Source organism: Pteronotus mesoamericanus, unplaced genomic scaffold, assembly GCF_021234165.1.
Source record: "Pteronotus mesoamericanus isolate MK-2021 breed Mesoamerican mustached bat unplaced genomic scaffold, CSHL_Meso_final contig_42, whole genome shotgun sequence".
Lineage (NCBI taxonomy): Eukaryota > Metazoa > Chordata > Mammalia > Chiroptera > Mormoopidae > Pteronotus > Pteronotus mesoamericanus.
Genome location: NW_026555157.1, coordinates 1583422 through 1607273, shown reverse-complemented (window position 1 = coordinate 1607273; position 23852 = coordinate 1583422). Strand labels below are relative to the sequence as shown.

Genomic DNA, 23852 nt, shown 5'->3' with positions numbered 1-23852 from the left:
GAAGAGATGAGGATAAACTTTGAAAATGGAATCAAGCTTAGAAATTAGCAGTGTCCATGAAGGGATCCTCTGTGAAATATTTAACTTCTTTTCTCTGGAGGATTTCTTCCGTTGGGTGTCTTGACATTTTGGGGTGACATATCTTAGAAGGTGTGAATATATTGTATGGCATAATAAAAGATATAACATATTCTCAGAGTATTGAGTAAAATCTTTTAAGTTTAAATTTAATATGGTAAATGTAAATTTATACTTGGATTCAAAAAGCTAACAGTTAGAAGGCAGACTATGGAAGATTTGGCATAAACAATATATTAGACATAATAAGCTCAATAGGTGTCAACAATGATCAGACTATTGAAAAATAGTTTTACTTCTGATAATACCTCCTAAAGACTATGCAGATAACACTACCACTTTCTTAGAAAAGGCCCCATGAAGAATCCACACCAAGGGAACCACAAGATAAATCCGGGGCTCCAGGTTTGTCAGCAATAGCAGGGCACACATATGCAGGTGCGACCACAACCAGGAGGAACAATGTTCCAGCTAAACCCACTCTCTGGGCAGGACAGTGTCCGCTGGTGAGGACAAGTGAGTTCACTATTGTCAGGTACAAGAATGGAGGAACCAAACCCTCCCATCTCATCTTTGAGTATATCCCTTTGGTAACCGCAGTAAAAAATAACCTACAAATGTTTGGTATTTCTGTCTCTAGAAAATGATGCATTCACACCAGACATTGTGGAAGGACATCTGTGTCCACTCTCTATATTGTGCAAACATGGGCTTTCCCTTTTCTCAAACTACTATTTCAATAACAGAATCGAAATATCAAAAGATTCCCTCAGAAAATTTTAGTGCTAAGATGCTGTAAATTAATTTTGACTAGAATTCAAATATTTACCACAAGAGAAGCAGTATTTAAAACAAGTTGACTTGGGTGTAAGTGATCACTGATCTCCTTTATAAAGTGACAGTTGTGAGAAATGAAAAAATGATAGAACCAATCAAGTGATCTGCAAGGCTTAAATGTGGGTGCTACTGTCCACGTACCCGGAAAACTTACCCTAATGCATCCGTCTGACCCAGCAGTGATAACTTCTCCCTCATCTAGCATTATCTGGTTGATGGAACCCTGGTGACAGGACTTAGTTCCAGTTCGACAGAGCTCGACTTTGATGAGGCCAGCTTCCCACACCAGCATGTTGCCCCATTCTGACCCTGAGAGCACCTGACAGGTGTGTGGAAAGGGAAGAAGGTGCATTCAGACAGACCAGTGTGTATATTTATGCCTCCAATAACAGGAAAAGTGATTTTTTTAAGATTATTTTTCTTGATTATAAAAGTAAAACATTTTAAATATGGAAAAAATAAGAAAATATAGAAATGAAAACTCACTGCCTCAGGAAGAACCATTTATCACATGCTGATGTATTTCTTCTGAGGGTTGCTCATCATTTTCATTGTTGTGACTAGGCTATAAGCTGCTGGTAACTTTTCAAACATATCTACTATATATTTTTTGTACATCTTTATTTTAAAAAGATTTTATTTATTTCTTTTTAGAGAGAGGGGAAGAGAGGGAGGAAGAGAGGGAGAGAAACATCAATGTATGGTTGCCTCTCATGCGCCCCCTACAGAGGACCTGGCCTGCAACCTAGGCATGTGTCCTTACTGGGAATCGAACCAGCAATTTATCTATAACTCCTTTGGTTCACAAGCCAGATCTCCTTCCACTGAGCTACACCAGCCAGGGTCTTTGTACATCTCTTAAGGATATAATCCAGGAGGAATTATTGAGTCAAAAGTCAGAGGTATGTCTACAATTCTTGATAGATGAGACCGACTCTTTAAGTGTGATAATATCAACTGTTATGTTTGATAAGTTGTGAGGGCATTACTGAGCTCAGAAGATTATAGTATAACAGTATCCAGTTTCAAAGAAGGATGATCATCTGGAATCACCTCATATTAATTCATTTAACCCCCACTTCCCGAAGTATCAATACATACCGCTAAACACTAGTTCTTAGGATGTTTAACAGGTGTTAACTAAAAAATACTACTAATGGAGTATTGACACTGTGCTGAGAACTGCTGGAGCCTTTTTCATACATAAATTCATCCTAAAAACTATATGAACTAGGTACATTTATTGGGGATAACATGTACAGTTGTGTAAGTTGGATACTTTATTCTCCCAAAGACAATTTTTGTCTTCACACAAAACCACATAAGCCAGAGGAAGCCCTGACTATTATTATCCCCATTTTACAAAGGAAAAAAATTGAAGAACAGAACTGTTAAGTATCTTCCCCAAAATTACTCAGAGGAGTCAGGATTTTAAACGAGGCACTGTGGCTCAAAAGCTCCTGTTTGACGACCACAGCCTCAGAAGACAGATGCTAGGATAAACAAAGTCAAACATATTTCTCTTCTCTAGGACTCTTTGGCACAAAACTATTTACTGGGAATCACCAAGAGGAATTTTTAGGTACAAAGGAATTCGAAGAGGAAGTCTTATTGTCATCGAGTTCTCTGCAGACTAACGCTCCATGAAATGACCGCTGGGGAACGCTGACCTAATTCCTGCCTGCCCCAGGATGCTGCATCCCCCTGTCCCTCTCACCTAGGTGACCCAGGACCTCACCCAGCCTTTTCTACCTCTTGGTCTACCCATTCTTATTTATATTACCTACTAAGCTTCAGCCCACTTGTGGTAGAGTCTTTATTTAGACTTGGTTTCTTCTGTCCAGCAACTAAAGCCACCAAATTCACCACAGCCTGTAAGGCATTCCTTTTTGAAATGTCATTCATGTCTAGCTTTCCTTTTCCAACTATCCTGAGAAAAGTCTAAGCCCTCATCACCTCTTCTTAGAGGGAAGCAACATCCTCCTTCCTAGCTCATCTCTTTGATTCCAGATTTTCTTTACTCTAATTCACTTGAGATTTTGTGGCCAAATTTATCTATAACTCCTTTCATTTGCTACTCTGCTCTTCCACTATATAATAGTTCTGCCTGGCTGCTAAAGCCCTCAAACACCAGGACCTAACTATACTTCTCAGTCTTTTTTCCCACTCTTACCCAAGATGAATGCTTTATTTTAATTAGCCCTCTGATTATCCGATATTTATTCCTAATGCTAAATATTTCCTTGTGGCACTCTAATTTAAAAAATACTTCTGCCCTGTATGGTGTGTCTCAGTTGGTTGAGTATTGTCCCGCAAATGGAAAGGACACCGGTTTGATTCCCAGTCAGGGCACATGCCTGGATTGCAGTTTTGGTGTCTGGTCAGGGTGAGTAGGGAAGGCAACCAATTGCTGTTTCAGTGATGTTTCTCTCCCTCTTTTTCTCCTTCCCTTTTCCTCTCTCTAAAAATAAAAAATAAAGCTAAATTTAAAAAATAAAAAGACTTTTTTTCCTCCCCTACATCTACACAAATTCTACTGAAACTTTTAAAGATATATCTCATACCATGTTTTTAACAAGAGTTGCATTGATCTTTATGTAGCTTAATTCTTACAGTATTCAGAACATGAAGGTGAAATAAATTTACAATCCTTTTATGGGTTTGGATATACTATTGTTTAGCCAGAACCCAATGCTTTTTATTTCCTCCTATACACCATGATTCCTAACTGAGAATATCCTACTAGGTAGAAGTCTAGGCCATTTTGTTCCTTAGAGTAATATTTGTACACTGGCATTTACTTATAATTGAGATGATCACAAATAACTAATCCTAATAAGAAACCAAATATAATGTTAATAGAGAAATGATTCTACAGGCAATATGCCTATAAATTTTATAAGAGAAAGAAACAAAGTAATCTAACAATATTAAAAAATAAACTAACAGTTTATTTTAAAGCTGCAGTGTTGTAGATGTTACTGTAAAGTTGCTCAATCTTGCTGAATGATAATCTGACAATAAAAACCAATGCCACAAGACAGTATATAACCTTTGACTTGGTAAATTCTCTTGAAGTATCATGGCAAAGAAAAGAGAGGGGAAAGATATAAACATTGCAACTCCATGACATAATTAAAAGGAACATGTGTGTCACTATATTAATATATGAGAAGGCTTGCATACTTTATATGTGTGTATAATGTTTAGTAAAAACAAAACAGCAAATGGAATGTACATGTGCATTATAACAATTTCATGGAAATGTATTAAGACTGATAATGTGAGAGACAAAATTAAATGTCTATTATATTCCCAAGTATAGTATCTGTTGTTGCTAATATTGGTAGTGCTTTTTAGAATGTGTAATGTGCCTTCACATGCATGTCACTTGAAAACATAGTTCTACTATTGTAGAATAGAGGCTGTATTCACCTTCCCATCTGGGAGCTCCATGTAACCTTCTATATCAGTAGTGGTTGTTTTCCCAAATCGACCTAGTGAACCCTGAAGCTTGAGACCAGTGAATGTTTGAGCCATTTCCCAGAATCTGCAGACAAGAAAGAGACTAAATGTACTAACATCAAAGAAGTTTCTTTAAATTTCAATATGATCCAAGAATGTATATGTTTCATAGTCACATATATTATTACACCACTCATTCGATTAATACATATTAATTATCTACTACCTGTCAGGCAATGTTCTAGGCAATATGAACTCAGCGTTGAGCAAAATAAACCAAGAAAAAATTTCTTGCCTTTGTAGATCTTATATTTTAGAGGTGTGCTGTCCTATGTCATAACCATTAGTCAAATTGGACTAATTCAGATTTAAAGCAATTAAATAAAATTTTAAAATCAGTGTTTCAGTCAGACCAGCCAGTTTCAGCTGCTCAATAAGCTCCATGTGGCTAGTGTCTACTGGAATGGACAGCACAGAATATTTCCACCCTGTCAGAAAGTTCTGCTGGATAGTAATGTTTTAGAATACACAAAAGTTTTCCCAAATTCCAGTTTACTTGCTGTAACTTTAAGTGACTTTCCTGACTACAGCGTGCCTTCATTTTCTCATGTATAAAATGGGAATATTAGTAGCACCTAACTCATAAAATTGTTGAAAAATTCTTAGAACAGTGCCTGGCACATAGAAGTAATCAATAAATGTTAGTTGTTACTAGTATTTTTCCACTAACAGACTAAACAAATATACAATCAGAATGATAAAAAACCATGTAGAAAAAGAATCTGGCCTACTAACTGGATATAAAATAGATAATGGAAGATATCAATGCCAATAATAGAAGTCGAAGACTAGGTGACCAACCCCCTTCTCCGAGGCTATGGCAGGTCCCCTGGTCATCTGTTTCCATATAGTCTGTGTTTCTTTTACAGCACTTCATGCATGATATTGTTCCATGTCCCTCTTTCCCCAAAGATATAGTGCACAGAAAATATAGACTTTATTAAATGATGGGGAAATGTAAGGAAATGGAAATGTTTAGCCTCTGGTTAGGAGAGTGTTACTGGAGAACTCCCCCAAGACTGAATTTAAAAATCTGTTCAGTTATTCTATATTTCTAATGAATAAGAAGATCAGCTTTCATTGGAATAAGAATTTAGGATAGACAAAAACGTCTTTCATAAAAAGACACAGGAATCATGTTATGGGCATTAAGGGTGATGGTAGAAGATTATTAAATAAACACATGAGACAGGGTGGAGCCAAAAAGGAGGACAAAACCATTCCATCCTGGAAATGGACCAGGGTGTGATACAGTGGAAAAGATATGGAATTTAGAGCCGAAGACCTGAGGTTAAGTGTAGGCTCTGCTACCCTTTAGTATCAAGGGGCCTGTGTCAGAAATGATTCTGTTGTAATTCTTGTGACAACAGATGAAGATTAAGTTCAGAGATGTCAAAATGACTTATCCATCATACATATTGCTATGAACAACAAATTTAATAGTAAATCTGAAAGTTCAATACAAATCTGGAAATACCATGCCAATGATAGGAAAACAATATACAAACTGTTTTAAGGTACAGCTTCTAAGAAGGCAGCAGGCTAAATTTAAAAGCCCTTCTTTTATCAGTGCTGTCTGCACTAAAAATCCTCATACTGAATTAGAAAAGCTATGCTGCTAGTTAGCTTTAAAAAGCACACATTTGAAAAGTATCCTAAAGGGCTTCCAGTCAAGATGGAGGCATAGGGAAAAACAGCTTGCCTCCCCACACAACTACAGCAAAAATTACAACTAGACTACAAAACAAATATTACCCAGAAATGTCAGAAAATGTATGGAAGTCCTCCAACCAAGAATTTAAAGAAGCCATAGTCATCCAGACAGGCAGGAGGGACAGAGACATGAGTCCTGCAGAGAGGCGTGGAGAGGCGTGGAGAGATGCGGAGACACAGAACAGGCTGTGCCATATCCACATGTAGTGGATAAGAATTGGGTGGGAGACCTTGGAAATAAGGGATTCCAGCCCCAGGTCAGACACCCAGCCCAGGGTTCCAGCACCAGGAAGATAAGTCTCCATAACTTATGGCTGTAAAAACCAGTGGGGTTTGGGCTGGTGGAAGAAAGTGCAGGATTCAGAGGAGACTTCTCTTAAAGGGCCCACAACAGACTTGAGACTTATGTGGACCCATTCCGTCTGGGATTTGGCACCATGGCAATAGCTGGAAGGGCACCAGTGGCATACAGGGAGAAATTGAAGTGGCTGACATCTAGGCAATTGCTGGGAGATAGCTTCTTCCTGGGCAAAACTCCAGAGGCCAGGCAACAACATTATCCCCTCGCCAAGCCCTCCCACACACAGAGCCACACAGTGGTGACACGGGTTGCTCCACCCTGGCGATTGCCTAAGGCTCCACTCCATACAACTTACAGGTGCGCTTTTCTACAATAGGCCACGTTCCTAGGAAAGGGAGTCAAAGCAGCTCTACCTAACACACAGAAACAAACACAGGCAGGATGCCAAAATGAAGCCATGAAGAAGTATGGCTCAAATGAAAGAACTGAACAAAACCCCAAAAAAGAACTAAATGAAATGGACGTAAGCAATCTATCAGATGCAGAGTTCAAAAGACTGGAGATGAGGATGCTCAAAGAACTCACTGGGTATGTCAACAGCATGAAAAAGACCCAGGCAGAAATGAAGGTTACATTAAGTAAAATAAAGAAAAATCTACAGGGAACCAACAGTAAAGAGAAGGCAACCAGGACTCAAATCAACAAGTGGGAGCAGAAGACATAAACATTCAACCAGAACAGAATGAAGAAGCAAGAATTCAAAAAAAAAAAAAAAAAAAAAAAAAAGAGAAGAGGCTTAGGAACCTCTGGGACAAACTTTAAACATTCCAACATCTGAATTTTTGGCAGGGGGCGGGGGGTGCCAGAAGGAGAAGAGGAAGAGCAAGAAATTGAAAAGTTATTTGAAAAAATAATGAAAGAAAACTTCCCTAATTTGGTGAAGGATATAGACATACACACAAGTCCAGGAAGCATAGAGAGTCCCAAACGAGTTGAACCCAAAGAGGACCACACCAAGACACATCATAATTTAAATGTCCAAGGTTAAAGACAAAGAGAGAATCTTAAAAACAGCAAGAGAAAAGCAGAGAGTTACCTACAAAGGAGTTTCCATAAGACGGTCAGCTGAATCCTCAAAAGAAACTTTGCAGGCAAGATGGGACTGGCAAGAAGTATTCAAAGTGATGAAAAGCAAGGACCTACCACCTAGATTACTCTATCCAGCAAAGCTGTCATTTAGAATGGAAAGGCAGATAAAGCACTTCCCAGATAAAGCTAAAGGACTTCATCATCACCAAGACATTGTTATATGAAATGTTAAAGGGCTTATTTAAGAAAAAAAATACCAAAACTGTGAACATTAAAATGGCAACAAATTCACAGCTATCAACAACTGAATCTACAAAACAAACTAAGGGAAAAAACAGAACAGGAACAGAATCACAGACATGGAGATCATTTGGAAGGTCATCAGCTGGGAGGAGGAAAGGTGAGAATGGGGGGAGAGGTGCAGGGGTTAAGGAGTATAAATTGGTAGGTACAAAATAGACCAGGGGGATGTTAAGAACAGGAAGTGTAAGTATAGGAAATGGAGAAGCCAAAGAACTTATATACATAACCCATGGACATGAACTAAGGGGGGAGATTGCTGGAGGGGATGGGAGTACCAATCGGAGCAGGGTGAAAGGGGAAAATTGGGACAACTGTAATAGCATAATCAATAAAACATATTAAAAGATAAAAATAAAATATCTTAATGTTAACATCAGCAAAAATGTCTCCAGCTGATTGACCCTCTTAGAAAATACATTTACTATAATTTACTAGGACCTGTTTCAGTTGCACAACCTACTTGATGTGGCCTGATCCCGATGTAGTAAGCTGTTCATCATTTTCAGGATTGAAAGTAACCTTAAAAACTTCCTGAGAAAAAGCTTTTGTCCTCAGTATGGGCTGTTCCTCCTTCCAATTCCAGATGGTCAACGTATGATCAGGGTTGCCACCAACAGAGGCCAGCAATGTACCTCTGTAGTTAAAGTCCATGTAAGCATAGCCCAGGTCAGTCCCATCTGAAAGGATGAATGTAATAAACAGGTGTAACATTTATTTCATTTTCAAAAGTGTCTTATTTAAAAATTCATACAGGAGAGACAGAGAGACAGAGAATGTGCCGCCTTGATTATGTATATTGATGGTAGAATGCCAAGAATCCCCTAAATAGATCATTCTAAAATCATTCACAACCTTGGTTTTAAAAAGAATCAGTAATATGAGGTGAGGGGGGAAATAAATCTTAATAACGTTTTGCATGAGAAAAACACTTTAAGAACATATTCCATTTTATGTAGTCAGGGAGGGGGCACAAAAGCATGTTTTCAGAAGGAATCCAATCTACAATTTAAAGTTTACTACTGTAAAAAAAAATCACAAAATAAAATTTGATGACTTCAGGTTTCCATGCAAAGAGCTAGGAAGTCACGACTCCATCCTAATGAGGCAGGAGACAGCATAGGAAGAATTTTGAGGCTGCACTTCTGTTACTGGCCAGCGTCTAGCATCCTGGTTGCCAGGAGATGCCTTTTAGCACTTAGGAAGAATGAACAGCAAGCGAAGGCAGGGAGAAGGAGGAAGACACGTCTCGCCCACTGACTCAGCCGTCCTGAGCCTGGTCCGATAATATTGCCAGGTGTTCCAACACCACAAGAAACACTGTGTCAGCAAGGAAGGAGGGAAGTCCTTGAAATTCTATGCAGCATTTCTACTACCTGGGAAAGAAAGCCTTGAAACTGTGCTTTTATCCCAGGACCTGAAAGGCAGAAGAGAGTCCCTAGTACCCCAAGAAGCAGCCCATAAGAAACTTCGGGTAACTGCCCCAACTTTAATTAACTGCCTCCTGCCATGTATCTGTTTTACAACAAGAAGAACGAATGGAGTCTGGAGCAAGATAAGGATCCAGGCTAACAGACCCCCACCACACCTAAGTTTGGGGAGTCACATCCCCCCAGGAAAGCTGGCACCACACTTACCCATTAATCAATATGGAACCTTTTTACTCCCATCCCACCAGCTATGTAAGTTCTCAGAACTAAGGACTCACTCTCTTGGCAATCTGGGTGCTCTTGACTCTCTGACCACCCAGCCTCAGGCCACCTGGGGGCTTGCCATCCCAGCCTTCAGCCGCCCTTGCTTTTGCCACTCTGCTTTGCCATGAACCTCTGCCTTTCACCCCCCTACCCCGCCATCTTGGCGAGGCCCATTCTCTTCCATGGGAATGGATTATTAATAAACTCTGATTGCACATTAATATATTTGCTGATACGTCACTCTTTGCCTGCGTCAGCAAGAAGAATCAGGTCTCTCCCATCAACACTAACAACAAGTTAAAAACTGAACCGACTGAAAAACAGCAACTCTTCTCAGGTCCACAAGAGAGGGACACAGGGCAAACTATCACCCCCAAGTCTGGAGAGACTGACAAGTGGATATAGGGATTTGCAGTTTACCGGGGCAGAGACTCAGGGCAAGATACAGCCACAACAGCAAGGGAATCAGGGTGGGGACAGGAAAACCTGAACTGTAACTGACGGATTGTGGGAAGCGCAGCGTGGGCCAGCCTGAGAGCTAAAAACTCCAGGGCTACCCTGTCATAAGGTGGCCCCCAATATTTCACAATATTGTGAAATTTACCTCCAAGAGCTTGACCAGAGTCCCACTGTACATATTTAGAAAAACCCCCTTGGACTTCCATCAGGGGGAGGGAAAGGGAGCTATTTGGAAATACCCTAAAGCACTCTGTTCTTAGTAAGGCCTACCCTCAAGATAAACTGATTAACTAGCACCTAAAATTCTGGGATGTTATAAGAATGTAACTGAAACACAGGCAAACTCGTTTACTGCACTCTGCTTAATGCACTTCACAGATGCTGTGCTTTTAACAAATTGAGGACAAGCCCTCCACCAACAAAAATATTATAGCTCATGTTATTGCAGTATTTGCCTGATTGCAGTGGTATAGGACCAAGCCTGCAATATCTCCAAGGTTGCCTGCCCTCAACTCCAGCCCACTCTAGCCATCCTATCCCACCAAAGTGGTTAGAAAAATACTGAAAACATTTATAAAGTTCACAATTCAGAAGCATAGGCTCAATAAAAATTGAGACCTATTCGTAGGGTTATAGAACACTTTCCCCCTCTGCCCCACACACACCCCTTACCACCACTTCTAAAGGTCTATTTAAAGGAGCCCTTTTTACCCAGTACATCATCTCTGGCTCTCCAGAAAAAAATCACACCGCATACCAGAGGCAGGGAGTACAATTTGAAGAGACACAGCAAGCATCAGGACCAGACAGAGCATGGATACTGAAATTATTAGAACAGGAATTTAAACAACCACGATTAACATGCCAAGGGTTCTAAAGGACCACATAGACAACATGTAAGAACAGATGGGAAATATAAGAAAAAGAGATGGAAATCCTAAGATAGAAGAAAAAAAATTCTAGAAATCTAAAACACTGTAACAGAAATGAAGAACACCTTTGATGGGCTTATTAGCAGAGTGGACACAGATGAGGGAAGAATCTCTGAGTTACAGGCTATGTCAATAAAAACTTTGGAAATTAAAAATCAAAGAGAACGAAGATTGCTAAAAACAGAACAGAATATCCAAGGGCTGTGGGACAACTACAAAAGGTATAATGTACGTGTTATGGGAATACCAGAGGAGAAGAAAGGAACAGAAGAAACACAGGGTCCAGCAGAAGTAATGCCTGCTTGAGTGTGGTTGGTAGGGTAATAATATGGGTGTAATAATTTATAGTTTTAATTTGAACAGTTCAACTAAAATGTCATATGGTGTGGTTCAGTGTGATATAATTATGTTACAGAATTACATGCTTATAATTTTGTAATAAAAGATTTTATAATAAAAAAGGGCATTATTTGTGCTGGACCCTGTATTTGAAACAATAATGACTGAGAAGTTCCTCAAATTAACATCAAACACCAAAACACAGATCCAGGAAACCCAGAGAACACCAATCTGCATAAATGAAAGGTTAAAAAAATGAAAGAAGATAGAGAAGAAAAAAAACACCTACCCACAAGAAAAAAAGATAATAATTAATCCAACTTCTCCTCAGAAACCATGCAAGCAAGGAGAGAATAGAGTGAAATCTTTTAAGTGTTGAGACAAGAGAAATACCAGTTCTGTATCCAGTGAAATTATCCTTCAAAACTAACAAATAAAAACTTTCTCAGACAAACATAGAAGGAATTTGCAAGAAATGTTGAGAAGTTCTTTAGAGAGAAGGAAAAAAAATACAGACCCAAAACTCAGATATACACAGAGAAAGGAAGAGCATCAAAGATGGAATATGTGAAGGTAAAATTAACACTTTTATTTTTCTTATTCTTAATTGTTGTAACAGATAACTGTTCAAAACAATAGTAGTGACAATGTATTTGAGTATGTATGTATATGTATATAGTATGCTTATGTAAGGGAAATGAGTGTAAGATTATATAAAGGTGAAGTACATAACAGCAATATTATAAGGGAGGAAGGGAGAAATTATGATTTTTTGTTATTATAAAGTACTCACACTACCTGTGAAGTAGTACACTGTTATTTGAAAGTGGACCCATATTAGTTGAAAATGTATATTGTAAACTTCAGGGCAACCACTAAAAAAAGTTTAATAAAAGAAGTATAACATATGCTAAGAAAAGAAAAAAATGGAATTGTACAAAAAGCTCAATGAAAACTGCAAAAGGCAGAAAAAAATGGGACAACAAAAACAGGAACAAAGAACAAAGACAACAAATAGAAAACTAACAAATATAGATATTACTTCAACTATGTAAATAATCACTTTGAATGTCAGTGATCTAAATGTACCAATTAAAAGACAGGGATTGTTGCAGTGAATCAAAAAACATGACAAAAAAATGACCTAACTATATATGAAACGTAAACACACATGTGTATTAAAAGTAAATGGATGGAGAAAAACATCCCTTGCTAACACTAATTAAAAGAAAGCAGGAATAGCTACATTAATTTCAGGCTGAGCAGATTTCAAAGGAAGGGACATGATCAGGGATAAAGAGGGGCACGACATAATGACAAGGCTGCAGTTCTCCAAGAAGACATAATAATCCTTAACATGTGTGCCCGTAAAAAACAGAGCATCACACTACACGAGGCAAAAGCAGACAAAAACTTCAGGAAGAAATAAATGAATCTACTATTCCACTTGGAGACTTCGACACCCACTGTCATAACTGGACCGATCCAGCAGGCATGTCCTCCAGACGTCAGACATGCCAGTCCCCACAACTGCATAAGCCAGTTCCTTTAAATAAGGGACAAAATAGTGGATTCCAAGGACTTAGGGGAAAATCGGTTGAGGCTATATCTCTCTTCAGTCTTCTACTAGTTCTGATTCTTGGTAGGACTCTAACTGATATAAATAATGTCACATGTTCTTCAAAATGTTGTTAACTTTGAACACTGGCATTTTAAAGATTTTACTGGACTCACCTCGAAGGATTCTGTAGGGCCTCAGGGAAGGGTACTCATAGATGATAATCTTTGGGGAAATTCCTTTTTCAGCCACGGTGAAGTAAGTTTTATCAGGGTGAACCTACAAAAAATGAAATCTCACTAAAATAATAAACAAAGATTTACATTTAAATAGCCCTATTAACGCAGTACTTAGCAACTGTTATTTTATAATTTGTTTATTAGGATCCACTCCAATAGAAAACTAAAAAAGGGGCATCTGATAAATACTCGATGATGAATATGATTTAACTGAAAACCAGCATATTCATTTTAGGTTTTAATTTCATTAATATAATCAAATTGAACTTTAAAAATTTCGCAGTTGCTTTCAAAAGAGCTACAACAGTGATTCTCAATCTCTAGAGTGCATCAGAATCACAGAGAAGGCTTAATAAAGCACGGAGTTTCTGGTTCAGTAAATAAGGGCCAAGACTCAAGAATTTCCACTTGATACATTTCTAACATGTTCCCAAGTGATGATGCTGTGGTCTGAAAACCACCCTTCATATAAACCAACCTAAATTTTAGCATAGAAAAATTCATGTTTCCAGAATAGTTTACATCCTAATTTTTAAATTTTTGCCTTGACCAAACTTACCACAAATGAATGTAAGCTTATTAGAAATGAGAAAGTCACAATATATCCAGACACGGTGGAAAATAGTGAATATGCCCTGGATAAATTATTTGTGTCAGCCTTTCAAATAGTAGTCATATAAATTGTATAGAATCATATGTTTCTTTGTTATTTTTGTTCATTTGTACACCAATGTGCAGGAAGAGTAAATGGGTGGCCAAAAATAAAAATAAAAATAAAAATAAAAATAGGTTGTTATAAGAATAAACTATTTAAAACACATATTGTACTTATAAACTTCTATTTTCAGTTACTGTTTTGCAACTCCTGATTATATACCCAAGGACAAGGAGCTTGGTTCTGATACAGACTGTGCTGGAAGGTCTGGTACCCAAGAAATGTTGCAGGTCTTTTTCTTCCCTCCACATGTGGGCTGATAAGACCTGTGTTAAGGTTGCCTTTCTACTGGCAAGTTGCCTGTTATTCTTCCATTCCAGGAAATACCTATCAGTTCAACTTGAAACTGGGCTTGGGTTTCTAGGTTAGACACTCACTAAGATAATTATAACACCAAAAACAGCTAACATTTATTGAGTGCTTACTATGTGCCAGACACTGATCTAAGTTTTATATTAATTAATTCCCTTAAATTTCATATCAACCATGTTAGCTTGGATACCATTCTCTTTTCCATCTTATTGATGAGGACACTGAGGCACAGAGACGTTAAGTAACTTGCTTGAAGTTATACAGCTGGTAACTATGACAGACAGGATTGAAGCCAGGTGTTGGAACCAAGAAGCAAATGGAATGAAAAAACAGTAGATTCCAAGGACTTAGGAGGAAATTGGTTGAGACTATATCTTTCTAGATCCCCATTTACAAATAAATATTATGTAGGATATGTGGTCTCAGAAACCTGAGTGGAGATTCAGGCAACTCTTTTACCCCGCCCCGCCCCCAGGCCTTATCTATAGCAAGTGAAAGGTTTCTGTGCTTTCAGATAGAAAGCTACTGTGGGGTTGAGTTTTGGGGTTTTCCATCATTTTTAGTAGAGATCCGGGACTAGTTAAGTCATTTGTTTACACTCAACATAGAGATTTGCCCTATCTTTTCTGGAAGATAGCTTACATATCCCAAAATACATTTCTCACAGGTTTCTCATAACCTTGCCAAAGTATTTAAAAGTGAAGCCAGCCTGGGCAATGGGGAAAGGCCCCTCCACCTCCCAGTCACCAACGCTCCAGCACAGATGGAGAAACCCCCTGGGGACCCGCAGCTGCGCAGGGCAGAGGTGGATGAGGATCAGGATTAGCCTTCTTGACCACACTTCACCTCTAACTGCTGATCTCAGACCAAAGTACTGTATAGCAAAACAAAACAGAAATTTCAAAACTACTGTCGGCCATAAAGTGATAGAAAAACAAATGATAGTCAGATGTTGCTCAGTACTTGGTAGATGGTGTGGACTTCAGGGCTCATGGTATCTCAGGAGGGCCTCTGACTGACTTCCCTTCCACAGAGCCCAAGACCCTCACGTGTGGGCCTGCAAATGTTTGCACACTGCTGGTAGTTGTATAGTATCATGTGCTTACATAGTTTTTTGGGTTTTGTTTTTTAATATTTTTTTGTCTCTTTAAATGGCCTTTAAATTCTTAAGTTCATGACCTCTATGAATTCAACTCCCTGCATGTTCTGGGTAGTGTCTGGGCACTGAGTTTTATATAATAAATTCTTGCTGAATCCATTCATTGGTCTTATAACAAATTCCCTGAGGACAGAGACTTTATCTTGCATACATGCTATGTACAAGCATGTACAAGATGGTCAAGTAAGAAACAAACCTGAGATTATCTTTCACTCTTCCATCTCACTATATCCTGTGTCCACAGCCAACCCCAGGTTGGGGGATCTAGAAAGATATAGTCTCAACCATTTCCTCCTAAGCCCTTGGAATCTTCTGTTTTTTAGTTCCCTTTGCTTCTTGGCTCTGACATCTGACTTGAGTACTGCCTCTCATATTTACCAACTGTGTAACTTCAAGCAAGTTACTTAACTTCTCTGTGCCTCAGTTTCCTCATGAATAAGATGGGAATGATAATGGTATCCAAACTAACATGGTTGATGTGAAATTTAAGGGAATTAATTCCTCACCTTCTCCATTCCCATTGCCATGTCCCTGCCTCACTCCTCAGATAACAATCTTCATGATGGTGGCCAGTGGGAGAGGGTTTGGGGAGCTGGGTGAAAAGCGTGAAGGGATTAAGAAGTACAAATGGGTAGGAACAGAATAGTCATGGATGTAAACTACAGCATAGGAAATATAGTCAATAATATTGTAATAATTATGTATGCTGCCAGATGGGCCCTCGATTTATCAGGGTGATCATTTCATAAGTTATATAAATGCCTAATCACAGGGTTGTACACCTGAAACTAATATAATAGTGTACATCAACAGTAATTTTTAGAAGAAGAATCTTCTAAACCTCTGCACTGTCCTCCACTTGTAATCTAAATGTCCTATTGGGTCTCGTCTGCTCTAAAGTACATCCCATTGCCCCCTGCCAGCTCAGCCCTCCTGCTGGCAGCCCTCAGCCTCAGCAGGTGCTGGGAAGTGGGCCCTGCACCTTCCAGTTCCACCTCATCTACTTACCTCAGGCAGGCAGGGCAAGGACAGGGAAGACTGGATTTGGATCCCGATCCTTCTGGAAACCCTCCTGAGTGTCTCATATAGAACGATTGCTTGTATGAGCCCAAACCGTGTGTGTTTCTCCTCTTTTCCCTCACTGTCTCACACAGCATAACCTGAACAGACATCCCTCTCGAGAGACCAAAGACACCAAGAAGAGCCCCTCAAGCTGTTTGTTACTGATAAGAGCAGATCTAGGGACACCTATTTCTAGGAGCGGAAAGCAGAAGAACAGCCAAAGGAAAAGTTTGATCATGGGGCCCACTGCTAGGACGAGGCCAGGTGAGCTACAGTTAGAGAGGCGCTCCGATTTGTCCACCGGAGGCCCATGGGTCACCCTCAGTAAAGGCAGTTTCAATGGGGTGATGGCAAAAAAGACAGCATAAGCTTGGCTTAGGAAGAAAAGATCAAAACTAAGTGGGTAAAGAGAATGCATGGTAAGAGAGGGGACTTTTAAAATGAGAACAAGTTGATTTAGAATGCGTTTATGCTGAGGATGAGAAGACTAAGGAAGCTCTATTTATTATTTGAATCGTCATTTGTGCTATTCATTTCACTATTTTTGCAGAATAGCAACAATGCATTCAATGTGGAAAAAAATCAACATGATCATAGGAAAGTCACTTAACTTCCACATGCCCCAAATTCCTTTCCTGAAAAACGGGATGATAATATTAATAATATAATATTGCAATATTACACAGAGAAAGTGTCAGTGAATGCTGTGGTTGTAATCACTGAACTGAGAATGCCTTAGAATAAAGACCGCTGTGCATTTCATGTGGCCCCACAATGCTGTGTGTGGATGTTGGCACCTACCTGGCTGCTTCATAGAGCAATCAAAAAAGATGTATTTTTTTTAAGTTACTAAAGTCATACCCCAATGACACCAATTCCTCTACCACTGCTGCTTCGCAGGTACATCTGTTCCTTGGTTTTCAGATTCAGAAGGATCAGCTGGTTCCCAGCTATGTACATGATGGTACTGCTGTCCAGAAGCTGCAAGTTGGCCCGCTTTTTGCAGTCATAACCAAAGGAATGTCTGAGGAAAATTGTTAAGGAAAAGAAGTGAAACATCATAACCATCCTAGAGACAGGAAAAGTAACATAAAATAAATATATATTTTTAAACCCACACTCATGGGTAAAGATTCAGAGTTGAATTTTATTCTGAAACTTGGAATTTTTTAATGTATTACTAACACGATTTTAAATTTGGTGAAAATTTTCTCAAACTCTGATTTACATAATGTTTTAAGTTTCTTAGGGAAAACCATATGAGAAGCTTTGTCAAAGTGCATAAGTCCAAGCCCCTCTGCATGTGAAATAGGTCCAGGAAGTTATCAGAACTTGTGCATTTCAGGAAAAGTTTACAGTGACTCTCACATTCTACCCCATTTGAAAAAAATAGGCTAGAGGAAAGCTAAGAGCATAATTTTTGTCAGTAACTTGTCCAAAGACAAAACAAACAAAAAAAGCACTCAAGAGGGGAAAATCCAGGTTACAAGATTCAAGGTGAATTCCTTTTACTTATCCCTGGGATTGAAACAGAGTTATAAACTGTAACAATGTGTTCTATTTCTATGTAAAAATAAAATTGAGTCAGGAAATACACCCCCCCTCGCTCTGTAAGCACACTTTTACCAGAGGTCAGTCAACAGGCTAGGCCATGTGGTCTTAAGCTCTGCCCCCGAAGGCAGGCCTACTAAACTGCCAGCCAAGGGCCTTAACGGAAATCGTCTCGCAAGTGTCCGCCTTACAAACCTAACACCATAAAGTGTCAGTCATCTCCACCCTTACATTTCTTCTCTGGCTCTTATGCCCCAGATCAATTATAACTTGTTACTTTGTGCCCCACTTTTGGGGTGGTTGTCTTTTTGGAAAACTCATCTAATAAATACTGTGAGAGTACTAATGCCTGAAAATGGTATCAGTGTTTCCAGAAGGGGAGTCAATGATTTTAACTTGGCAGGCATCAAAAAGGGATGCCAGGCTGGCAGAGAAGGTAATCGGGGATGAGGCCTTTTTTTCTCCTTCATGTCACATCTCACGAAGGAACAGCCAGAAAAGTGTCGTTTCTCTTTATGGTTACTAGGCATCAAACAAAAGCTTAGTGTAAACTAGGATCATGCATTGCTATCTCAGCTTTTCTAAGGGCCAAGCTTCCTAGAAGTACCTAAGGTAGGCGTTGACAAACTTTCTGCAAAAGCCAGGTAGTGAATACTTTAGGCTTTGTGGGCCGCATGGGCTCTGTTGTTAACTATTGGGTTGGCCAAAAAGTTTGTTTGTTTTTTTCTGTAACATGGCTCTAGTAGTGCTTTTCAACTTCTAGTAGTGTTTTCAACTTCATTTGAAAAAAATTTTTTAGTTTGTATTGTGACAGCTGTCATATCGGTGTGCATTAAAAAAAAATAACACATTAAAATTGGTGAATTGTTGTGTAGCCATTTTAATATTGAAGATGGAAGAAAACACATTTTTGGCATATTATGCTTTATTATTTCAAGAAAGGTGAAAACACAACTGAAATGCAAAAAAAAGAAAAGATGTTTCAGTGTGTGGAGAAGGTGCTGTGACTAACTGAATATGTCAAAAGTAGTTTGCAAATTTCTGTGCTGGAGATCTCTTGTTGGATGATGCTCCACAGCTGGTAGATCAGTGGAAATTGATAGCAATCAAATCGAGTCACTAATTGAGTACAATCGATGTTATGCCATGTGGGAAATAGCCAACATACTCAAAATATCCAAATCAATAAAGTTATGGTGAAAATGAAAAATGTGTCTTTTACTTTACAGGAAAAAAACCATACAAATGTTTTGGCCAACCCAAAATTTAATTCTGCCCTAACAGTGTGAGAGCAGCCATAGACAAAATGTAAGTGAATGAATGTGGTGGTGTTCTGATAAAACTTTATTTAGGAAAATATGCAGGAGGCCAGATTTGGTCTATGGGCTGTAGTTTGCCAGCCTCTGACCTAAGAAGCTGAAATGCCAAAATTATGCATATGTAACAAGTGGATACACCAGTGTGAGAAGATCCAGTGGTATGTTCGAATCCGGAGTCACAAAAGGCATGGAAACCAGCTCCATATAATCATAAAAGAAGCTGTTTGGTATTTTCTTCTTAACTTCCTCCTCTGCCTCTTCTGCAGCTGAGCCAGGGGTTTCCATATGCTGAGATTCTAAAAAATTAAAATATTTCAACTAAGAAGGGTATCTGGTGAATCCTAAAATCACACTTCACAAAGGGATGTACCTAGCCTGCAGTACTCTAGCAGTAAGTACCACTACCAGCCCAAACAGAGGCTGCCACCTACCAGAGAGCATGGGAGGAAGAACCTACAACCCTCGGTGTGCTGGGGTGAATGCCGAGCTGGGGTCATGGTTTCTGCAGTCGCAAAAGCAACTCCCAGTCAGTTCCAAGGGAGAGTTACTCTCACTTATCTAGGGTAGAGCACTGCTTAGTCCACCTCACTCTCCAGAAGATGGAGCATGAGAGTTCTGTGAGCCTCAGAAATGGAGAATACAACCCCAGAGCTACGAAACAATGATGAAGTTTATGTTCCAGGCTTTCCTTTCCCCACCCTCACACATCCTGCAGATTTCTCTTTCTATGGATTTACAACTGTTCAACTTGGTCAATTTATCTTTAAAACAGTAACAAGGACTGATATAGAAAACTAGTAATACTAACCTCCAGTGCTTTCCTGGTAATCATCTTGAAATGAAGTGGAACTCCCTTCCAAATATTCCATGTCTGAGTCATCGTCCACTAAACGTGATTTCTCCCCTTCAGTTAATGTTTCATCTGTGGTATCTTCTGACACTTTGTCATCATCTTTTGTAGTGGCTATTAAAAATAATTTGTTTTAATAATTTCTAAATTTTGAATTAAACATTTTCTTATTTCCAAAGTGACCAATCCTTCCAATTTGTTTGGACTCTCAAGTGAATGAATTTTAATGCTCAAAACTTCCTAGAAAAGTCCTATTATTTGATCATTGTAACTTTTTTTAAAAAAGCCTTTCCTAGGAGTTAATCTCCATTTTCACTTCATTTCTAATATATTTCCCATCACAACATATTTACAAGAAAGTAAAAAATTAAGAGAAAAAGATTGGCTAGTGTGCTATCATTAATTCAATTCAGTTTTACCAACATTCATTAATATATAGTTGCTTCAGGGATTATTACATATATCCTCAACTTTTCACAGTTTACTTAGTTGATACTATAATACAGAGGTTGGCAAAAGTAGGTTTATAGTTGTTCATACAGAAAATAATACAATAATTAATAAATAATAATTCAAAAACAAACTGTTTCACACACTCACAATTATAAACCTACTTTTACCCACCCCTGTACATGTATCATTTCAGTTAATAGGAGAACTAGTCAGTAACTCAATAAAGAAATAGATGATCTAAGCAACTCTATAAAACATCCTCACCTGATATTTATAAAAACACTACATCTGCCAACATAAGGTACACATTCAAGTGTACATGGGTCATTCACTAAAGTATATTCTTTGCTGGGACATAAGTTTCAATATATTTAGAAGGTTTAAAATAACACAGAATGTGTGTATTCTCTGATCACAACAGAAGTATATTTAAAAAAAAAAACTACAATAAGTTATCTGGAAAACAAACATTGGGAGAGTAAATAGCATACTTAAAATAATTTATGGGTCAAGGAGAAGTCAACAAAAAAATTAAAAATACTTCAAACTAAATAATAATTAAAATATAACATATCGAAATTTGTGGGATGAGCTAAGACAATGTGAAGAGGGAAATTTATAGCTTTCAGTGCATATAAGAAAAAGAAGAAAAGTCAAGAATTAATGACCTGAAGTTCTACTCGAAGACTGGAAAAAGAAAAGGGAAAAATCTCCAAGAAACTGTAGAATGAAGGAAACAATAGAAATAATAAACATGAAGAGCAAGAACCAATGAAATAAAAAGGACAAACAAAAAAGAAAATTATCAAAGCCAAAATCTTATTCTTTGAAAAGATCAACAAAATAAACAAACTCCTAGCTAGACCAATCAAGAAATAAAAGAGAGACTATACAAATCTCCAATATCAAAAATAAAAATAAATCCTACAGAGTTATGCCAACAAATTTTACTATTTAGAAAAAAATGTACAAATTCTATAAAAATATAAACGTACAAAAGTTACTGAAGAAATAGGCAATCCTCTATTTATTAAAGAAATTAAATTCATAGTTTAATATTTTCCCACTAAGAAAATTACAGGCCCAGATACTTCACTGGTGAAGTCTACCCAACATTTAAGGAAGAAATAATAATATGAATTCTACACAAAACATTTATAAAAATAGAAAGACCAACATACTTCCCAATTTACTATATGAGGCCAGCAAAAATGTAGTCCTTTAATAAGAATCAGAAATCACTGTTTTAGTAATTAACAGTCCTTCAACCTTGTAAGAAATGCTGGATAGTTTGGCTGGTACATTTGGCTTAAATTTCTTATTAGGACTCAGTTATAACACAAACCCATTGTTGAGTCTGGGGAAGACTCCACTTTAATCTCTGCTTAGGTGGAAAACCAGGAAATTCACTCTGTATGAAAATTCGAAAGGGTAAGAAGTTGCTCAAATACTTCAGCAAGACTGAGAACAAGGCAAGGTCTCAGGGTGGTTTGGGGGCACAGCCATCAGGTAAATGGCTGAATCAGGACATAGGCCTCTTCTTGCAGCACCAAGGCAGAGGGTTCCAGGGTACCAGCGAATTCTTTCCCATTATCATTTGGGACCCCCAAACCCATGATGTGTGAACTATTTTATAAACTGAGCACGGGGCCAGGCCACACTTGATCGGGCCAGCCTCCAAGACGGCTCCACCTGGGGAAAGGGAGATGCTGAGGCAGCGCTCGACAAAGGGTCACTATCATTCAGTCCAGCCATCTGGAGAAATGCTACCAAGGGCTGGAAACTAAAGAGCAGATAAGCCTGTGTCAGAAATGTGGAGAGTGGGGAAAAGTAGAGACTAAACAAGAGAGAAGCAAACTAAAATTTGAAGAAGAGTGATAAAATCTTATTTTTTAGAAAGATAACTCTAGTGATGGTACGGAGGGAGACTTGAACAGGGGGGCTTGAATGGAATTCCTTGTTTTAAGAGTCCAAGCAAGAGGAGTTAAACAACTAACATAAAACATGGTATGGAGAAATCATGAATTTATGAGACATATCTCAGATTGAAATAATTTAATGTACATTTTGTAAATGAATTCATTTCCCCAGGAACAGATCTCCTCTAGGTGAGCAGTCAAAATTAATTTCTGAAACTATATTTAGAATTACAATTAAAAAGGTCAAGATTCTGCTTAGATATCTAACATCATGGCACCCAGTCAGAAAGAGCTAGCCATCTTTTAAAAATCCTATTATAAAATTCCTACTTCCCATCTATTTGCAGCCTGTAATACGTTTCTATATATGTTACCCAATTTAATCCTGAAACAGCTCACAATTATAATTTTAATGGGTGAGAAAATTGAGGCTCTAAGATTTACCCAAGATCAAGCACCTCTGGGTGGTAGACCCAGGACTCAAACCCAAAGTGCAGCTCTCTGCCTGCCACACTGTTTTAGAAAAGTCCATTAAAGGCCCCGTAAGACCTCACAGGAGAACACGACCTGATGTGCAGACAGGTCATTATCAACACAGAGTTGTATATGTGCCGGGAGGTGGGGTTAAATAATTAAAATAAAGACTGCTCTTCAAGAACTTAGAGTTTAGTAAGGGAGTTAAACAAGTAAACCATTTATCTTGTATAAACTTAGATATATACTCTTTAAAAATTATTTTAGCTAACTTTAATGATCAAAAACCAAGTGTATATTATAGCCTTTGCTTGCATCTTGATGCAGTTTGAGAGGACCCTGGAGACTGCCTTCCATTGCTCTGTGACCTACCTGATTTCCCCTCATCAGTATCCTGATCATCTGGCTCCTTCATTTCCTCTGTAAGCACAAAACTGAGACAGAGAAAGTCAGAAAGTTGTAACATAGAAATCGTTAACAGATTTTTCCTGTAAACAAATTCCACAAGCACCAAAGACCAGGTGTATTGATGATAATTGGGTATTTGCATAGTATTCGAGATGACTTCACCAGCAGGAGAGTACAGCTCCTGTCAGACACCTCTGCAGAATAGCAAAATATAGCCAGATACTTCCTTTCTTCAGGCAAACTTGTCATCACGGTGCCCTCTGGCTGTCCAGAGGTCCGCAGTGAAACACCACCCAAGTCCATCTTTTCTCAAAATGTTCCACCATTCAAATGAACCCTTTGCCATCTTCCTTCTCATGCCTAGGGATTAATGAAGAGGTGTTTGAGACACAGGTGATGAGTAGGAGCTGGCCAGACATAGAATGGAAAGCAGTATATTAGGCAGAGGCAACTTAGAAACAGGGCTGTGTCTGAAGGGCGGAAAGTAGTCTATTGGCTAGAGTAGGGCAGTGAATGGGGAAATGAAGAGGAGGCAGGTAGCAGATTGTTCAGTTGTCTTTAAGCTT

General features: G+C 38.5%; 1 protein-coding gene across 1 annotated transcript in view; it reads right to left on the bottom strand.

Moving 5' to 3' along the window:
* Positions 1 to 23293, bottom strand: part of CFAP44 (cilia and flagella associated protein 44) — a 100821-nt gene extending 77528 nt beyond the window's left edge. The window contains exons 1-8 of the mRNA XM_054577303.1: positions 23194 to 23293; positions 19991 to 20146; positions 19319 to 19478; positions 17174 to 17336; positions 13002 to 13104; positions 8307 to 8523; positions 4351 to 4465; positions 1070 to 1234 (exon numbers count right to left, since the gene is read on the bottom strand). Coding sequence (XP_054433278.1) covers positions 1070 to 1234; positions 4351 to 4465; positions 8307 to 8523; positions 13002 to 13104; positions 17174 to 17336; positions 19319 to 19478; positions 19991 to 20146; positions 23194 to 23293 — 1179 coding nt within the window. The remainder of the gene's footprint in view (positions 1 to 1069; positions 1235 to 4350; positions 4466 to 8306; positions 8524 to 13001; positions 13105 to 17173; positions 17337 to 19318; positions 19479 to 19990; positions 20147 to 23193) is intronic.
* Between the last annotated feature and the right edge of the window lie 559 nt (positions 23294 to 23852).